The sequence below is a fragment of the Punica granatum genome, chromosome 5, assembly GCF_007655135.1.
Source record: "Punica granatum isolate Tunisia-2019 chromosome 5, ASM765513v2, whole genome shotgun sequence".
Lineage (NCBI taxonomy): Eukaryota > Viridiplantae > Streptophyta > Magnoliopsida > Myrtales > Lythraceae > Punica > Punica granatum.
The window spans coordinates 18513045-18528788 of NC_045131.1; the positions used below are offsets into that span (position 1 = coordinate 18513045).

Here is a 15744-nt window from a genome sequence, read left to right on the forward strand (position 1 = left end):
CTAAGGGCATAGGATTAGTAATCATTGATTTTCATATATAATTCAATCTATAATTAATGATAAAACAACAACATTTTCAAGGACAAATATAACCCTTTCTTTATACTTGAAAATTCTCACTCTCTATTACAATATGTAATTCGCACATCCATTCCAAACCGGTTAAAATTCAATTATGGTAAAAAGATAATTCCAAAATCCTAATTGTTTATCCTTAGAAACCTAAACAATCCTAAATTCTAAAGCTCGAACTAATAGGTTATGGTACCCAATCACTTATAAATCTGTGAAGGTATGAGCCCACACGTGTGCGCGAAAACGTAACTCGCTCTGATACCATGAAAAATTTCACTGCGCCTATGAACGATTGGACCCATTTCCTATCCAAAAGTTCGAGCTGATAGTTTATGGTACTCAATTACTTATAAATCCGTACATTTCTTTTTAGTTTTTCCATGTAAGACAATATGTCTCAACATTAATAAATGAATGACTTTTGGTCGGAAAGCTGATGGGAAAACTACCTCGGATGGCACTTTGCTTCCGTATTAACAGGTGAGGTGGTATAGTGCCATTTTTTAAAGGTCATGGAACATTTTGCCCTTAACCCAGAGGTTGGAGGGCCAATTACATTTTATCCTAAACCCCAAATACTGCGCCCTAAAACCAAGAGGTACCCTAACAAACCTAAAAATCACAAATCTAAAATCATAAAATCTTAAACCGGGTTTTGGGTTGTTGCAGGATCTATTGTTTTAGGTTCATTGGGTTTCAAAGTTTCATATTTTAGGATTATTTTCCTATAATTGCTTTTTCGCTGTGATTATGTCATGATTTTAAATTATTATAAACCATATTTAATTAGACTTGATAGGTTGTTTCCAAGAAAAAATGATGGGTGTGTTTATAATTGAAAATATAGGTTTATAGTCATTAATAATAAATAAAAATATAAATGGCAGTTCATGATTGCTTATCCGTTGCCCTTAGAACATAAATTAGAAAAACCCAATATAAATTAATGAAAGTCTCAAAAGTCCAATATAAATTATGCATCGACTGCTTTTATTGATATATCGAACATTCATCACAGAAAAAGGGTTGCCGTGACTGCTTTTATTTGGATAAAAAAAATTGCTTTTACTAATATACTAAACATTCATCAAAGAAAAAATTGTTATCCAAGAAAAAATTGTTGTGCAATGACACGTCATTAGTTGAATTTCGAATAATATAATTTTTGTCTCTTTAAATTAATTTTTTATTCCTTACTAGGTCCATGTGCATTTCTTGCCAAAGAAAACATAATATGATTTTTAATCACGTTCAAATGACTCTTTTCGTCTTCCTTTTTTTCTTTTATTTTTCTTTTATCTTTTTTTTTCCGTTTGCTTGGAACATTCAAATACTGATATGACAACTTAACATAGCCAACATAGCTTTGGATGCTTTTAAACTATAATATTCTCATGTTCCTACTTCAATTTCGCTTCGCTTTATCAATTTTGTGCTATTTTCCATCCTTTTTCAGTTACAAGAGAGGGTCATAAGCTTAATATAATGAAATAACTATCCTAATATCTAAATAAAAGGGAACAGGTAGTCCCAAACGAGTATCCTTTTCCATCTTTACCCTACGACAAAATGGCACTAAGCCAAAAAAAATGACTTTAAAAAACACATAAGGAATGTCTGAAATTTATCGAAATACTTATGGCTCGTTTGGTTTCCCAATGTGATTTTAAAATCTGACTTTAACTTAATTCTAGCCACAACAAAACAAAATAACTCATACAGAATCAAAGGGTGAGCCCCATACATAACCATTTATAACACTCTTTTTCAAAATCAAAATTCTGGTAAATGTACCAGGCATCTATCTCAAATGCAATTAAGCATTCTGCAATTTTCCCTATTCGGAGCCACACCGGCATCAGCTGCTATACCACACAATCTCAGATCAAAAAGGAAAAAAGAACCAGAAGAAGAGAATTTGGACTAAATCGGCATGCTCAGACACTTGCATTAATGATATTATGGCTCCCTATATACAATCTAATTAGTACATGAAAGTTTAAATAGAGATGCATACATATTGTGGGTACAAACAACACACAGCTTACTACACAGTCCTACAGTATTGCAACACACTACAAGCCCTAAGCACCCAAGCGAGCAAAATCACAACACTTTGGCTGTGGTTCCTAAGCTCAGTCGAGCCAATTTCAGACAAGTTTTTGTCAGAGCAATGGATAAAAAGCATCTGTGTTGCAAACTTACTGGAAAAGAAATAAGGCAAGTAGAGATGATATACCGCTGCTTCACATCCCAAAATTGACTTGAAGGCAAGAATGACCACCGGTAGCAGGTCAAGCGCCTGCCGAAACACTGATGATATGCCTTCAACATCTGCATGAACAGAACAAAAGTAATAGCAGGACATTTAGGTCAGTGAAAGTCATAGATTATGATGGGAGTCTATCAGAACTCCAATGCAACAAAAGGGCAGGTACCAAATGATCATGGAAGAAACACAAACACGAATGAATCATTGTTGGAAGTGGCAATATCTGCATTGTTCAACAAAACACAGAAAAACACAATCAAAGGCACCTTCAGGATTTCCGCGTACTGAGGTTCACTGGTGCAATAGAGCAAATATTTATTGATCAAAACCTCGTCTCGCAATGCCAGTGCCCTGTAAGGTCTCTTTTGTGCGCAAAGCAATAGAAACTTCGTGGAATGGAAAGCGACACCTGGACAGACCTATTTTTATATCACTATTCCAGTCCTCTCCATTCACTGCCATATTAAAAATCACTTAGGTTTGAAACTTTTCGACTCTATACTTTTATATTGCATTGAATCACAGATGAAAAAGTTCGACATTGATGGAACTGGCGCAGTCAAACGATTTAGTTTAGTACCATGTATGGATATTCCATTTTCAAGGCTATATCTACGCCTAAGTTGTTATCATAATATACTCATAGTTGATATCGTTTTTCCTATGAACTTTTTCATCCACATCAGCTTGGACAGACAGAGTAATCTCTATTATTATATATGTAAAGCGGAAACACAGGATTCAAAGGACGATGTTGTGACATGTGGATAGAACTTGACTGCAGAGCAAATTGCATCAGAAGTGGACACTTCGTCATACTCCAACATTAAAGTACAAATGGAAAATAGAACATTTAAAAAAGAATCATCAAAAGGCATTAATCTGTTAATTCCAGGTCAACATTCCTCTGTCAAAACTCAATCGACATAGAGCAAACTAAATGTAAAGAATATCAGTCGTATTACATCTCCTGCAGGAAGCTCATAATAGCAGTCAGGTGAAAACATTATTTAAGTATGTAAGCCAAGAGAGAGTGCCTCGTTTTTTTCCCCCCCCCCCCCCCCCCCCCCTCCCTTTGGGACTTGGTTACGTCATTCACTCTTTATTATTCAATTGGGAATCGCTTAATAGTTCAAATAATCTTTACTTTAAATAAAAATCCAATGACATTATTTCATCTCTTGACGAGGTTACTACTACCGACAGGTATTCCACATAAATTACCTTGCTGCATTTAGTAATGTAGGAATCATCATATAAGGGTGTTAAATATTTTTACAAGAAACTATCAGCTGCTCAGGTAACAACACATTTGCATTGTCCACCAACAGAAAGGTTATTATCTGCCTTTTTTTTTTCCCCTTTTTTGCTTGCTCTCCAGCATCTATGTTTATCAGTATGTTGGAAGAAATGGTGCATATGGAAATTCTTTTCATTCTACAAGACAGAAAGAAACTATTTATAAGTACTTCTGTAACTTCAGTTCTTAACTTCAAGTTTTTGTTGAACTTTCTCTGTTTCAACATGACCCAAGGCTAAGACCTTCCGTGAGCTGCATTCACTGCTTCTTCCCATGGCCATCATTCTGCAAGTCAAGCTCCATTCCATCACGACTGATCTATGGCATTCCAAGACACACTCTATTCGGGGCTTGTCATATACTTAATAATTATATTGTTTTTCATGCACCAATTTGAGGAAATTATTATCATTAAGTGGAAAGAGAAAGATAAAACCCCACTTCTTGCCATAGATCTGTGTCCTGACTATAAGAACTTCATCTAGGAAGATAAAGGGAAAATAAAATAAGATTGCTACTCCTGAATGCAGAAAGCCCATGAACAAACAAGAACCCCACTTATTGGCTTGCCAGGGCCTTCCTCCAGCTTGCAATCACTCTAAGGACCCAATATTAAGCTAGACCCGGTCAGTATTAGTCACCATGAAGTGGAGGCAGAAGAAGAAGAGATACTCTATGTTTTTCTTATTCATCAAAAGAAAAAGAAAAAGAAAAAGGGAAGGGGGGGGCAAAAATACTCCAACTGAAAAAGTATAGACCTCAGCCCATGACCTGCCTACTACTTATTACTAGGAGTTCAATCATAATTATCCACTCTATGAAGTATGGAAAGTCTGCCACTTTATCACCAGATTAACCCCCAATTTCAAAGATCAAAATTCCTTGCTCCATTTATTGTCATTCATTTCCATGCTACACCAGTCACCAGATGTTACCCAAGTATTAAAGATCAATAATTCTTTGCTCCATTCAATACCAGTTTCATCCTACACAAGTTCTTCACGTTATCATACTCTCCCTTTCATGAACTAACGACATTTGCATGAAAAGTTATAGATATTCACAAAACTTCACTGATAGATATGAATCAATAGAGCAAACACCTTTTACATACCTATAACAATTCATTAGTTACCAAGTCTAGATGGATAGCTGATTGTACAATAATTTGTCTTCAAAGCAAATATTTCCTAGATCTAGTCAAAAGAACAGAGCCCTTCACAACATTTGAGACATTAATGTCATAGTTCAAACTAGTTATCTTCTATATTGTAATGGAAGTGTCATCCAGAATTACAGAATTCTGGAACATCATACTACGTCCACTCTTTCTAAAAACTTATATGAAAGTCTCAGTATTTCCAAATGCTACTTTATAGTGTTACTTATTCCTAAAACAACACTTAAGAAGATTGTCCCGAAAAAATCTACAAACCAGTACAAATAACATAAAAGTAACTTAACCTCAAGGCAAATGAAATTTATGGGAATGAAGACGTCAATCTTCAGTCTCTATGAACAGAGAAAGTCATCAATCAAACATATTTTAAGCTGCTAGAATGAGCACGTGCTATATGTTCGGCAAAATAATATGCACTCATAACAACAAATTCAAGGATACCATGAGAATAACCACACATCTAAATTAATATAGTGCAAAGCCATATTGATGAGGGAGACAGGGGCCAGAAAGCTAAATTTACCTCAATTGTCGAAAGTGCTTCGCGGTGACTCTTCAATAACTTGTATCACATCAAAAATGTAAGTCAGAGTTGCAGATCATAAGCTTATCTCTCAAATCATATTTAGTTGCAGATCATAGGCTTCCCACTCCATTCATCAGCCACTCCATAATCGAGGCTGAGCTCCCTCAGGGGAGGGATATTCTCCAAAGCAAACAACATCAGTCGTGGGAACGAGATGTTGTTGTGATCCTGAAGCACATACTGCACAAATACATTTGGAGTCGAGCTGTGGCTTATATAGCACGCAACATTTCTCATTCTTGAGACATCCATTGCGAAATCAAGAGGAGGAATGGAGGGATAGGAAGGGCACACATAGTTGGGAAATATTCGAGACAAATCTCCCCACTCGGCCCATTTGCCCGCGAACCTATTAGGATAGACCAATGAATCCCCATTCATTGAAAAAACCTGGGCCTGATCTCTCGTCAGAACAACCCCTGAATATTCGCATATGAAAGAGCCCGCTTGGATCAAGTCCAATGACCGCACAGCCCAACCTGCCTCCCTCGATCGAAATATCTCCAGTGGAATCCGTAGCCCCCTCTGTGTGACACGATTTCTGCAAGAGGGAGGGCACTTACAGGAAACCCCACACTCAAAAACCACCGGTTTTCCCCTAAAGAGGATCCCATTCGGATCATAAGCGAACTCCCCCCCATTCTTCGCGGCGCAAATGCAACCCTCCCTACAACCTGAAAGGCATTCACACCCAGTGCCCATCCCACCATTTTGGTGAACTAGAAAGGGGGGAAAGACACTCGTAGATAAGTACTCAAAGCACAAGGGCTCATTATTCGAGTCGATGTCATTAAAAACAGGAATTGGCACTGCCTCCCTCTTCACAGAAACATCGAGGCTGAGGTAGCCACTCGGTCTCACCTCTAAAGGACGAATCTTGAGGGTCTCAGCGAACTTCATTATGGAGCTTCCCATCAAAGGTTGGCCCTCAATTCTAGAGAGTTTGTACTTGTAAACCCCGAAGCCTGACTTGCCCACATCTAACCAATAGTCAATGATTCGGTACAACCCGTCATAGACGTAAACTTTATTCGATGCACATGCACCTTGGCGAAAGCCTCGAATAACTCGAACTTCAATCCCATAATGCATACTCTTCGCCATCGCTAAATTCCCACCTTCTAATTTTTGATGGGCACACTGTCTACTGAACTTGTCCTGTCCGCCATGGCCAGAATAGACAAGGACATCACCAGAGTCCTCATCGTCCTCGTATCCGCCAGAGACGATTATGCTTGTGGCAATGGGCTCTCCGTTGGAGCTCTCGCTTGCGGTCAAGTAGTCGATCCCGGCTTGCGGCTGGCCGTGGAGCCCAACCACACAGAGCTCCATTCGGTACAAAAACATGTCGCCCACGTAAACCCCAGGAATTGGGCCCACGACGCGCTTGTCACGGTTGAGCCAGAGCCCGTGGGCCCGCATCACCGAGGCAGCGGCCAGGTCACCACGGAGGCGCCGGCCAGTGAGGTGGGGTGCATGGGAGTCCTGCTGGGAGGTCGAGAGGATGCGGAGCCCATCGTAGACCATGCGGGTCCGACGGACCACCTCACGAAAGAACCGCTCGTCCTCGGAGCTGAGGCCAGTGACACGAACAAGCTCTGAGGACCGCTTGTCGAGCTTCTTGTTTGACCTCGGGGCTGAGAGCTGGTTGTTGTTCTCAGGGACAGGTACGATGGCCCGGGAGTCAGATTCGGACACAGCAGGCGAGGCGGGTGAAGCGGCGGCGGCGGCCGCCGCAGGGGAGTCAGGGAGCCGGAGGCGGCTGAGGCGGTTGGAGAAGGCGGCGTGGAAGAGCTCGGAAATACGATTGAACTCCGAGTAGAGGTGGGTCTCGCCCATCTCGGTGGAGATGGGCTCCGGGGCGGTATGTGAATTGGGGAGCTGGGGCTGCGTCGTTGTCTGAACCGGGGGCAGATGGTGGTCCACATCGAGGGGCTCGGCCTTGGGCTCAATTTTAGGTGTACGCAATGCAGTGGAGGAGGCGGAGAGGGGTGGGTCGGGGAGGAGATTCAGGTCCTGGAAGGGGACCATAGCACCCATTTTCGAGGTTAATGGAAGAAATTATATTAGGGTTTTCACCAGATTGGGATTAAATTGGAGAAATGGAGAGAAGACAAGGTCGGGATGAGGTGCTAGGGCGGAGTTCGGTTGGTGACAAGTTCACAGATGTTTGAAGATGCTCCCATCCATGGCGGAACGAAGAGAGAGAGAGAGAGAGAGAGAGTTGAAACTCTCAGTTCAGACAGACAGAAAATCAAAAATTTGAGAGCGGAGCCAATCTTGTTTGAATATCTCCATAGCTTAGTTTTTTTTTTTTTTGGGGGGTTATATTTTTTTGCTTTGGATGAAAGAAATGTTTTTTATATTTTTTTGCTTTGGATGAAAGAAATGTTTTTAATCGGGTCTTTACATTACGTCATAATAAAAAGCCGCATGTTTCGGTTTTTAATTTCTCTAATATATCTGCGAAATGCACCTGCATTTTTGCGAGAATGATACCATCCAATTCCACCCTACTTTACTTTCTTTTCTTTTTTTTTAAATCAACAACACAATCATTATTTTTTTATTTTTTAAATTTAATAATAAATAATCTTACTTACATTTTCTTAATTATTATTACGACTAATTTTTAATATTAAATTCTCTAAATTTTTTATTATTTTTTTTCCTTTCTCCAATTTTATAATAAATTCTTTCATATATTTTTTAATCATTATTAAAATAATTTTTTCAATAATAATTTCCTTTAATTATTTTACCTCTATCTCGTGAAGTAGAGTAGAGTTACTCTATTCTAAAATCAAACTCCCATAAAACATGAAAAATGTAGTCAAAATCATCTTATCATTTAGGTGGTGTCAAGTAATTATTTTAATTGAAAATTGGAGATTCTACGATGATTGATAGGTAAAAATAATCACCACGATTATTTTATTTTCAACTATCAGATCCCCTTACGTAAAATCTCGATCATACACGTGTCCATGATATTTTTACATTGAGATTCACCCTTCATGATTATACTATTGATATTTTCAATCACGAATCTTCTCGTTGATGGTCGGTCTCACCCGTGAACGAGCCAGGTCCGCTTCAATAATAACCAAATCCATTAACACTGTTTCAGTTAAATTAATGCAATTTAATTACTTAAAAAAAAGAAAAAAGATAATGAATCAACGCCCATCTGGCTGGCTTCAAACACCCAAATTGATAGAATAATAAACAAACATCCATTTGTTCGCCTCATACATCCATCCAACTGACCGAATATAATCATCAAAATCCCTAAATCCTTTTGGCCTCATCCAAGGACAGATCACCAAATTGACAGGAGGATTTGGGGATATGCTCACGTCGAGTTCACCCCATAAGTTCGACAAAGGTTAATTCACACAGCTCATGCCATTATTTATACCAATAATCGTTGCAATTTCACTTTTGGTTCGGTCTATTATCAAAATGAATTCAGCCCATTCACGGATAAGACCAACTGTCAATGAGAGTCATATGGTCGAAAATATCGATAGTAAAATTATAAGGGGTGAATCTCAATGTAAAAATATTATGGACATATGTACGGTCTGGATCTTACATAAGGGAATCCATTGGTTGAAAACAAAATGATCGAGGTGGTTGTTTTTGTCTACCAACTGTGATAGCATCACCCAATTGAAAATACAAGGAGGTGCCACACAATCTTTTTTTATTTTTGTTAAAAGGTGTCGCACAATTATACTATGAGCATCACACGAACTACACGCGGAATTAAACATACTTTCCATTAATAAAATCGTACCAATACTGAAAACGTGGTTATGTAGAAAGAGAAAAAACCGATATTTCTGAAAAATGATTGTCTCGTACAATAATTGCACAATTAAATCTTAAGCTAATGTCTATAAAGAATCTATACTCGTTTTTACCATTTTTGAAAATGCGATGATTATATAACCAACAGATGCTAAAATGCAACGGCTGTTACTTGGTGTAATTTTTTTAAATATTGTGATAATTTATTACTTACTGTAATTTATTTGGCATAATTATACCTAATCAAATGTTTTCTTTGAAAAATAAGTTGAGGTTATAGTTGTAGAAGAAAATTATTTTAAGACTTACTTATATAATAGATGTTATATGAGAGGGAGAGGGATTTGACCAAAATAGTCTTCTTTTTTAAATTAATTCACACAATAATCTTCCCCGAAATCTATATTCCAAAACAGAGTTAATATTATTTTCTTACGGGCAAATAGCATAGAAAATCATGAACTTTGCACATAATTTTGAATCTAGTATGAACTTCAATTTTTGGCACAAAAAAAATCATCAATTATCTATTAAGCTACACATTACCATCTGTTCAACTTTCCGTTAGCCACATAGATGCCGCATAAGAAGCCGTTAGCCAAATAAGATTGCCACATCGGAGAACATGGACGGAAAATTGAATGGATGGTAGATGTGAGGCTTAACAAATAGTTGATGATTTTTTGTGTCAAAGGTTGAAGTTCATGCTAGATTCAAAATTATGTGCAAAGTTCATAATTTTTTATGATATTTACCATTTTCTTAATTATTCTTCCGGTCTCCTAACTTTATGAGATGACATGTCTCACGATTAGAAAATTATATGATGCAATCGTTGTATAGTACAATAATTTTCAAATCCATTTAGTGATTATTTATTTATTTATTTATTCATCAATGATTGCACCATCGACATCCTACTTTAAGCCAGATATTTTATAATTGGTTGACAAAGTTTTGTAATAACACATTTATAATAACCTTACATAATTTAAATGGAATTTAAGAATAAAAAGGAAATAAAACTTTCTCTATATGGTAACTATATGTTTATACCTATTTTTCGCATGTCGTGAGAATTAACTGGTCGTGGCATATGATGGATTTATTTTGAGGATTTGGGCCCTTTTTTGGGCTCTTTGATCTTGGTTCAACTTTGAAAAGGCCCATGGAGGTTGAATTTGAACAATTGAGCCCATGCGTGGAGGTCCAATTTTAGGATCACGGACGAGGAAATGGAAAACATCGAGGAACGCGGTGACTTTGTCTTGGCCGGCAAGATGAAGAATTGATATTTTTGGCTTTCAGTCTTTTAAGAATTTGAATACTTTGTAATAATCGGATATAATCTCCGAGTTTTATGAAATATTTTGTTTATTAGGTGTTTTTGGAAATATTTTGTTTGTTAGGTTATTTAGGTAGAGTTTTTTGAATGAAATTCTGATCTCGTATTTATAAGTGTATCCAATTTAGATCGATCTCTAAATCATTTCATTATAACACCTATAAATACATGATATGAAGTTAGTTATAAGGTTTCACACACTTCAATCAAAATCACATTACATTCTTATCTTTTAAATCCTCGCACCTTATTTTTTCCGCAATTTTACTTTCGTGCGCTAGGAGTCGACTAATTCTTACAATTGGTTTTCGCAAACAGTCGCATAGGTCGGCTTTAGCAAGCTGATTTTCGTTAATTTCCTTTTTGCTACAGAGGCCTTGATACTTCAAGGTGCTGCCTTTGACTTTAGTTTCGGTAGTCTTTGCCGAAATTCTTGGGTCGAAGTGTTTTCTTGGCCGAGGGGCTTAGTGAGTAGACTCGCAAACTCAGTTTGAGTTGTCTTTAGCCGAGATTAGTGACATGCTCCTTAGCGCTATTTGGTTTTGGACTCGTAGCTCGCAACGATTAGTAGATAACACGTAGTGGCCAAATTTTTTAGTTGTAGAATCTATCTGATTCGTACTCGTATATATTAAACTCAACCACCATTCGAAACCGGTGGGCCGGCTGGTGTTATATCGATCTTTAATTTCTTAGGACAGCACCCTAGCACGTCTGGCATCTCGATTTAATCTCCACGTGCAGGTCATTGAGTGTCAAGCGTTAATTCGACCTGAACACTAGATATTCACTTGCTATGTGCATGCGGATCTAATTCCATGACTTAATTAACTCAACAATAGTATACGCCAATTTTTACTTGCAAAAAAAGTTTCATATATCAATTTTTGGTAAATTGTGAAAAAAATTAGGAAAAAAAGAAAAAGTAATCTAATCGGGGGTGGGGGTGGGGGTGGGGGTGGGTTGACGGTGTGTAAGGAGAAAACTAGGTGTGTAAGGAGAAAACTAGATGAACGGCCCGTGCATATGACGGATTAGTTGCATGGATTAAAAAATAATAATTATTGAATAGTATTAGGACGCTAAAAAAACTTATATAAAACAATAAATTGAAAACTAAGAGTAAGAAAAGAATATATTCTCATGATTTAAAGAGGTAAAAAAAAGTTTTAAAAAATACAAAAAGTAACAAAAAGACTAATCTAAAGAATTATTACTCCCAATAAAATTTAATTGTCCATATCCATATCAGTCAAGAATTAAAATAATATTGTTCACAAAAATAGAAAAAGAAGTAAAATAATTATTGTTGAAATCATACCTAAGTTTTTGCAATATTGAAAATATGGACTTCCATATTGAAAATGTTTTACTCCATCCTTTTGTATTATTCGTATAAGGTCTTCCTTCCAATAGCAATTGGAAAATCTGTTAGAATATTAAGTTGTTGTATCAATACACATATTTATCACGTGGTTACTGAAGACTTCTCTAATTTGGCTTTATTGCTTAGATATCTAGTCTAGAACTACCCCAACTAATCTCTCAGTTGCTGAAAAAATTGTCACTTGTCACATCCATTAATGGTGACTCAAAAGGACACGTCAATCATAACTTCTTCTTTTTTCAACGAAAGATGTGTTTATAATCTCAAAAAACATTTTTAGTACTTGTCTAATAGAAGATACTCACATGATCTAACGTATAATGTTTGTAATTTCTTCCATGTCTCCTACTCTCGATATAGAGTTCTAGTGCGGTTTCGCTGCAATGTGGACACTTGAACCACTTCTCAACAATCTTGCCTTCATCAAAGCCCACCGAATAGGAAGCTTGAAGTAGAGCAATCCCAAGAAAAGAAAAAAAAGTTCTTCCTTAAGAAATTGGTACAGTGTTAACTTTGTATCTCTTCAAGATAAAATAATAATAATCACATTTAATTCAATAATAAAAATGCAAAGTGTAAATATGTCACTCATGGTTTTCCATCCTTTCGATTTTTCAATGTAATGTGGCGTCGTGATATTGCACCACTTGTCATGTTCTTATTAGTTATGTCATGAAAGGTCAAGGAATGTAATCTATCACGCATGGCGTTTCATGATGCGTTGATTTAAATTTTATAATATATATAAATATGGATATATTGTACCATATAGTCTAACGTTGACAGATATTCTTAGATCTATCTCAATGTCGATTTTTTGCCTGAGCTATCCTAACGTTGCTAATTTGATGTCACCATCTAGTCCCAGGGGATAGTTGGTGAAATAAAAATAGCAACGTTGAGATATCTCAAGCAAAAAAATGATGTTGTAATAGATCTAAGAGTATCTGTTAATGTTATGTTATATGATGCAATAAACCCTATAAATATATATGTGTTTTAAGGGGTTAAGAGGGAGAAGAGAAATTGGAGTGCTTTTAAAGTGGTTGATGGAAAAACAAAAATAATTATGACGACCTTTTGTGAAGAAGGAACAGGATTGAATACAGGGAGTCCCTAATATTTTGATGATTTCAGATGTGCTAATAACGGGTGAATCATTATTTTGATTAGGGGTGACAATTCGTGTCGTGTCGTATTTATACGTATCGTGTCTAAACGGATTCGTGTCATCGAAATCATAACCCGTACACGACACGATTATTAAACGGGTTAGGTTTCCATTACACGAACACGACACGATTATATCCGTGTCAACCCGTACACGACACGTGTAAACCCGTTTATTAAAACGAGTCATAACAGGTACACGTATACACGAAATGATTATAACCGGTACCCGGACACGTTAACACAACCCGTTTACCTGGCACGACCCGTTTATCTGATTAACCCGTTTACCCGGACACGTTAACACGACCCATTTATCCGTTCAACCGGTTACCCGGACACGTTAACATGACCCGTTTAACCCGATTACCCGAACACGTTAACACGACCTGCTTAAAGTTTTCCAAAAAGAAATGAGAAGAAAAAAGAATCAAGATTTGCACAATATAGGCACTAATCTTTCATAGGAGAGAGTATGAAAATCAACATTGAAGATATGAGCAAAAAGAACTAAAGGAATATAAAAACTTAGGGCTTGTTTGGTTTTAGGATAATATTTTAAAATCACAATTCTAACTTAACTCTGCCCACTACAAAACAAAATAACTCCTACAAAGTCAAAGAGTGGGGCCCATTTATACCACTTTTTTCCACAACAAAACAACATAATTCATACAAAGTCAACGGGTGGGCCCATTTATTCCACTCAAAATCAAAATCAAAATCTGATTTTAAAATCCTATTATGAAACCAAACGCAACCTTAGATTTCAACTTCAACATTGTAAAACAGTAAAGAAATGAGAATAATAATCCTCAGATCAGTTGTCACATCTGATTCATCAAGTAATTACACTAACCAAACCCAAAAACAAAGAGATTCCATCTTTTGTATTGCAGAGGGAGTACTTCTTGTTCTTCCTTGCCCACTGAGAGCAGTGCTGGTTTGCGGGACAAACAGACATATGGTAACAAGGAACGAACGACACGTCCAGGCGGCAGGTGCTATAAAACAGCACAGCCTCTCTAAACAAGACAAAATTCAATCCATACACACCACGCGTCTCCCCTCCACGACTAACCTTAGGCCACTTCTCTTGATTGTCTATAGCATGCAAGAGAATCAAGAGTTCCATTACAGCTGCAAAACAAATAGGAGAATGCACTCAACTTAAGCAAAATCGAGAATAAGATAGCAAGTTAAAGTGCAGATACATAGTGACGTGTTAGATAGATTTTTGAAAGGTTAAGGAAGGGGCATGAGGTTCTTACATATTAATCATAATCCTGCAAGCAACCTCATTGATCTACCGCTCGCATGTGGTCCATGCTAAATATCTGGAACTTCACGTGAAAGAAGGAATTGTAAGGTCATTGAATTAGAAGTCCGAGATACCAAAAGCACTCAAAATTAGTTAGCAACAAAGACAAAATCAACCACTAGTCGTATGTAGCAGCCATATGACAGGATATAACACTAGAGGAATCCAACTCCAAATCGAACAAAATATCTACTTCAATTGTGAGTCCCGAGAAAAACATGCTACAAAGATGGATTTAGAAACTCGTGAATGGAACCCTACAAATGTGGTCATATTCTAGATTTAGTTTCCTATTCCGTTATGCAACTCAATTAATGCAACAGGTTTACAATGTATTGTCCAGGTCAAACATTGACAGATGAAATAGATTTCTCGAGAGGAGATGACAAAAATATAAATATAAGCTTCAATGTTTAAGTAACTGCTGAAATACAAATATACAAAATGTTACATCCTTTGGAAGACAAGCAGCAACCTTCAGCATTTGTAGACTGATTTGCTTTCATTGAGTTTACCCATGTGCTTGTCTAGTTCACCTATTATATCATAAGCAGAATAGCCGGAAAGTGCAAAACTTAGATTACTAATAGCTGCAAATCTAGTTACCAGTTTCATTTCATTTGCAATGCAAAATGGAATGAGAGATTTACTTCTTCACCTTTTTTTCCCCCAATAAGTCTGAATGCTTATGCTGATGAAGTGAAAAAGAATAACTTACTTGTAACTGAATACCATGCGGTGAAGAGATCAATAATGAACCTTTCAGGCGATTAACTTCTGACTGATCCACTTCATGGTAGACCTAAAAATATATACAAATATACAAAATGTTACATCCTTTGGGCTCAATATAATCGATACACAACAATTTAAACTACAGACATAACCTAAGATAATAGAAAGAAAACACGAGTGGGAAGAAGGCATATTACATATAAGAGACCGCTTTCCGTGGACGGCAAGACACGAAAACAGAACAATTAGCAAAGCCTGGATAGGGAAAGGGAGTACTTTGGGGTCAGTAGAGCAGGGATACCTGATGTTGAGGTCGCGCGGCCGAGTCGGGTCGACCTAATGTCGTCTTCGTTTGAGGTCGAACTCGATGGAGAGAGGGCTCGATTGTAGAGGGCTCGAGGGTCGTAGGGTGGAGGTCGTGGTCGCGAGGTCGAAGTCGAGGTCGTGGGGTCGACCCGAGATCTAGGTCACGCGGTGAGGTCGCCTTCGTCTAAATGTTGTCGACCGAACGGCGGAAGGATTCAAGTGGAGGCTTCGTCTAAGCGGACGGTCGAAGT

At 37.4% G+C, this 15744-nt stretch overlaps 1 protein-coding gene across 2 annotated transcripts; it reads right to left on the reverse strand.

Moving 5' to 3' along the window:
- Positions 1-1992: 1992 nt before the first annotated feature.
- Positions 1993-7694, reverse strand: LOC116208114 (histone-lysine N-methyltransferase family member SUVH2-like). Of its 2 annotated transcripts, none has more exons than XM_031541364.1 (2): positions 5351-7692; positions 1993-2409 (listed from the first exon to the last, which is right to left on the reverse strand). In XM_031541364.1, exon 1 carries the CDS (start codon positions 7451-7453, stop codon positions 5453-5455), a length of 2001 nt encoding a protein of 666 aa, XP_031397224.1. In that variant the 5' UTR covers positions 7454-7692; the 3' UTR covers positions 1993-2409; positions 5351-5452. The 2 variants fall into 2 exon arrangements, with proteins under 2 accessions (XP_031397224.1, XP_031397225.1); XM_031541365.1 differs by lacking the exon at positions 1993-2409 and adding an exon at positions 3696-3932 and having other exon boundaries at positions 5351-7694.
- Positions 7695-15744: the final 8050 nt, after the last annotated feature.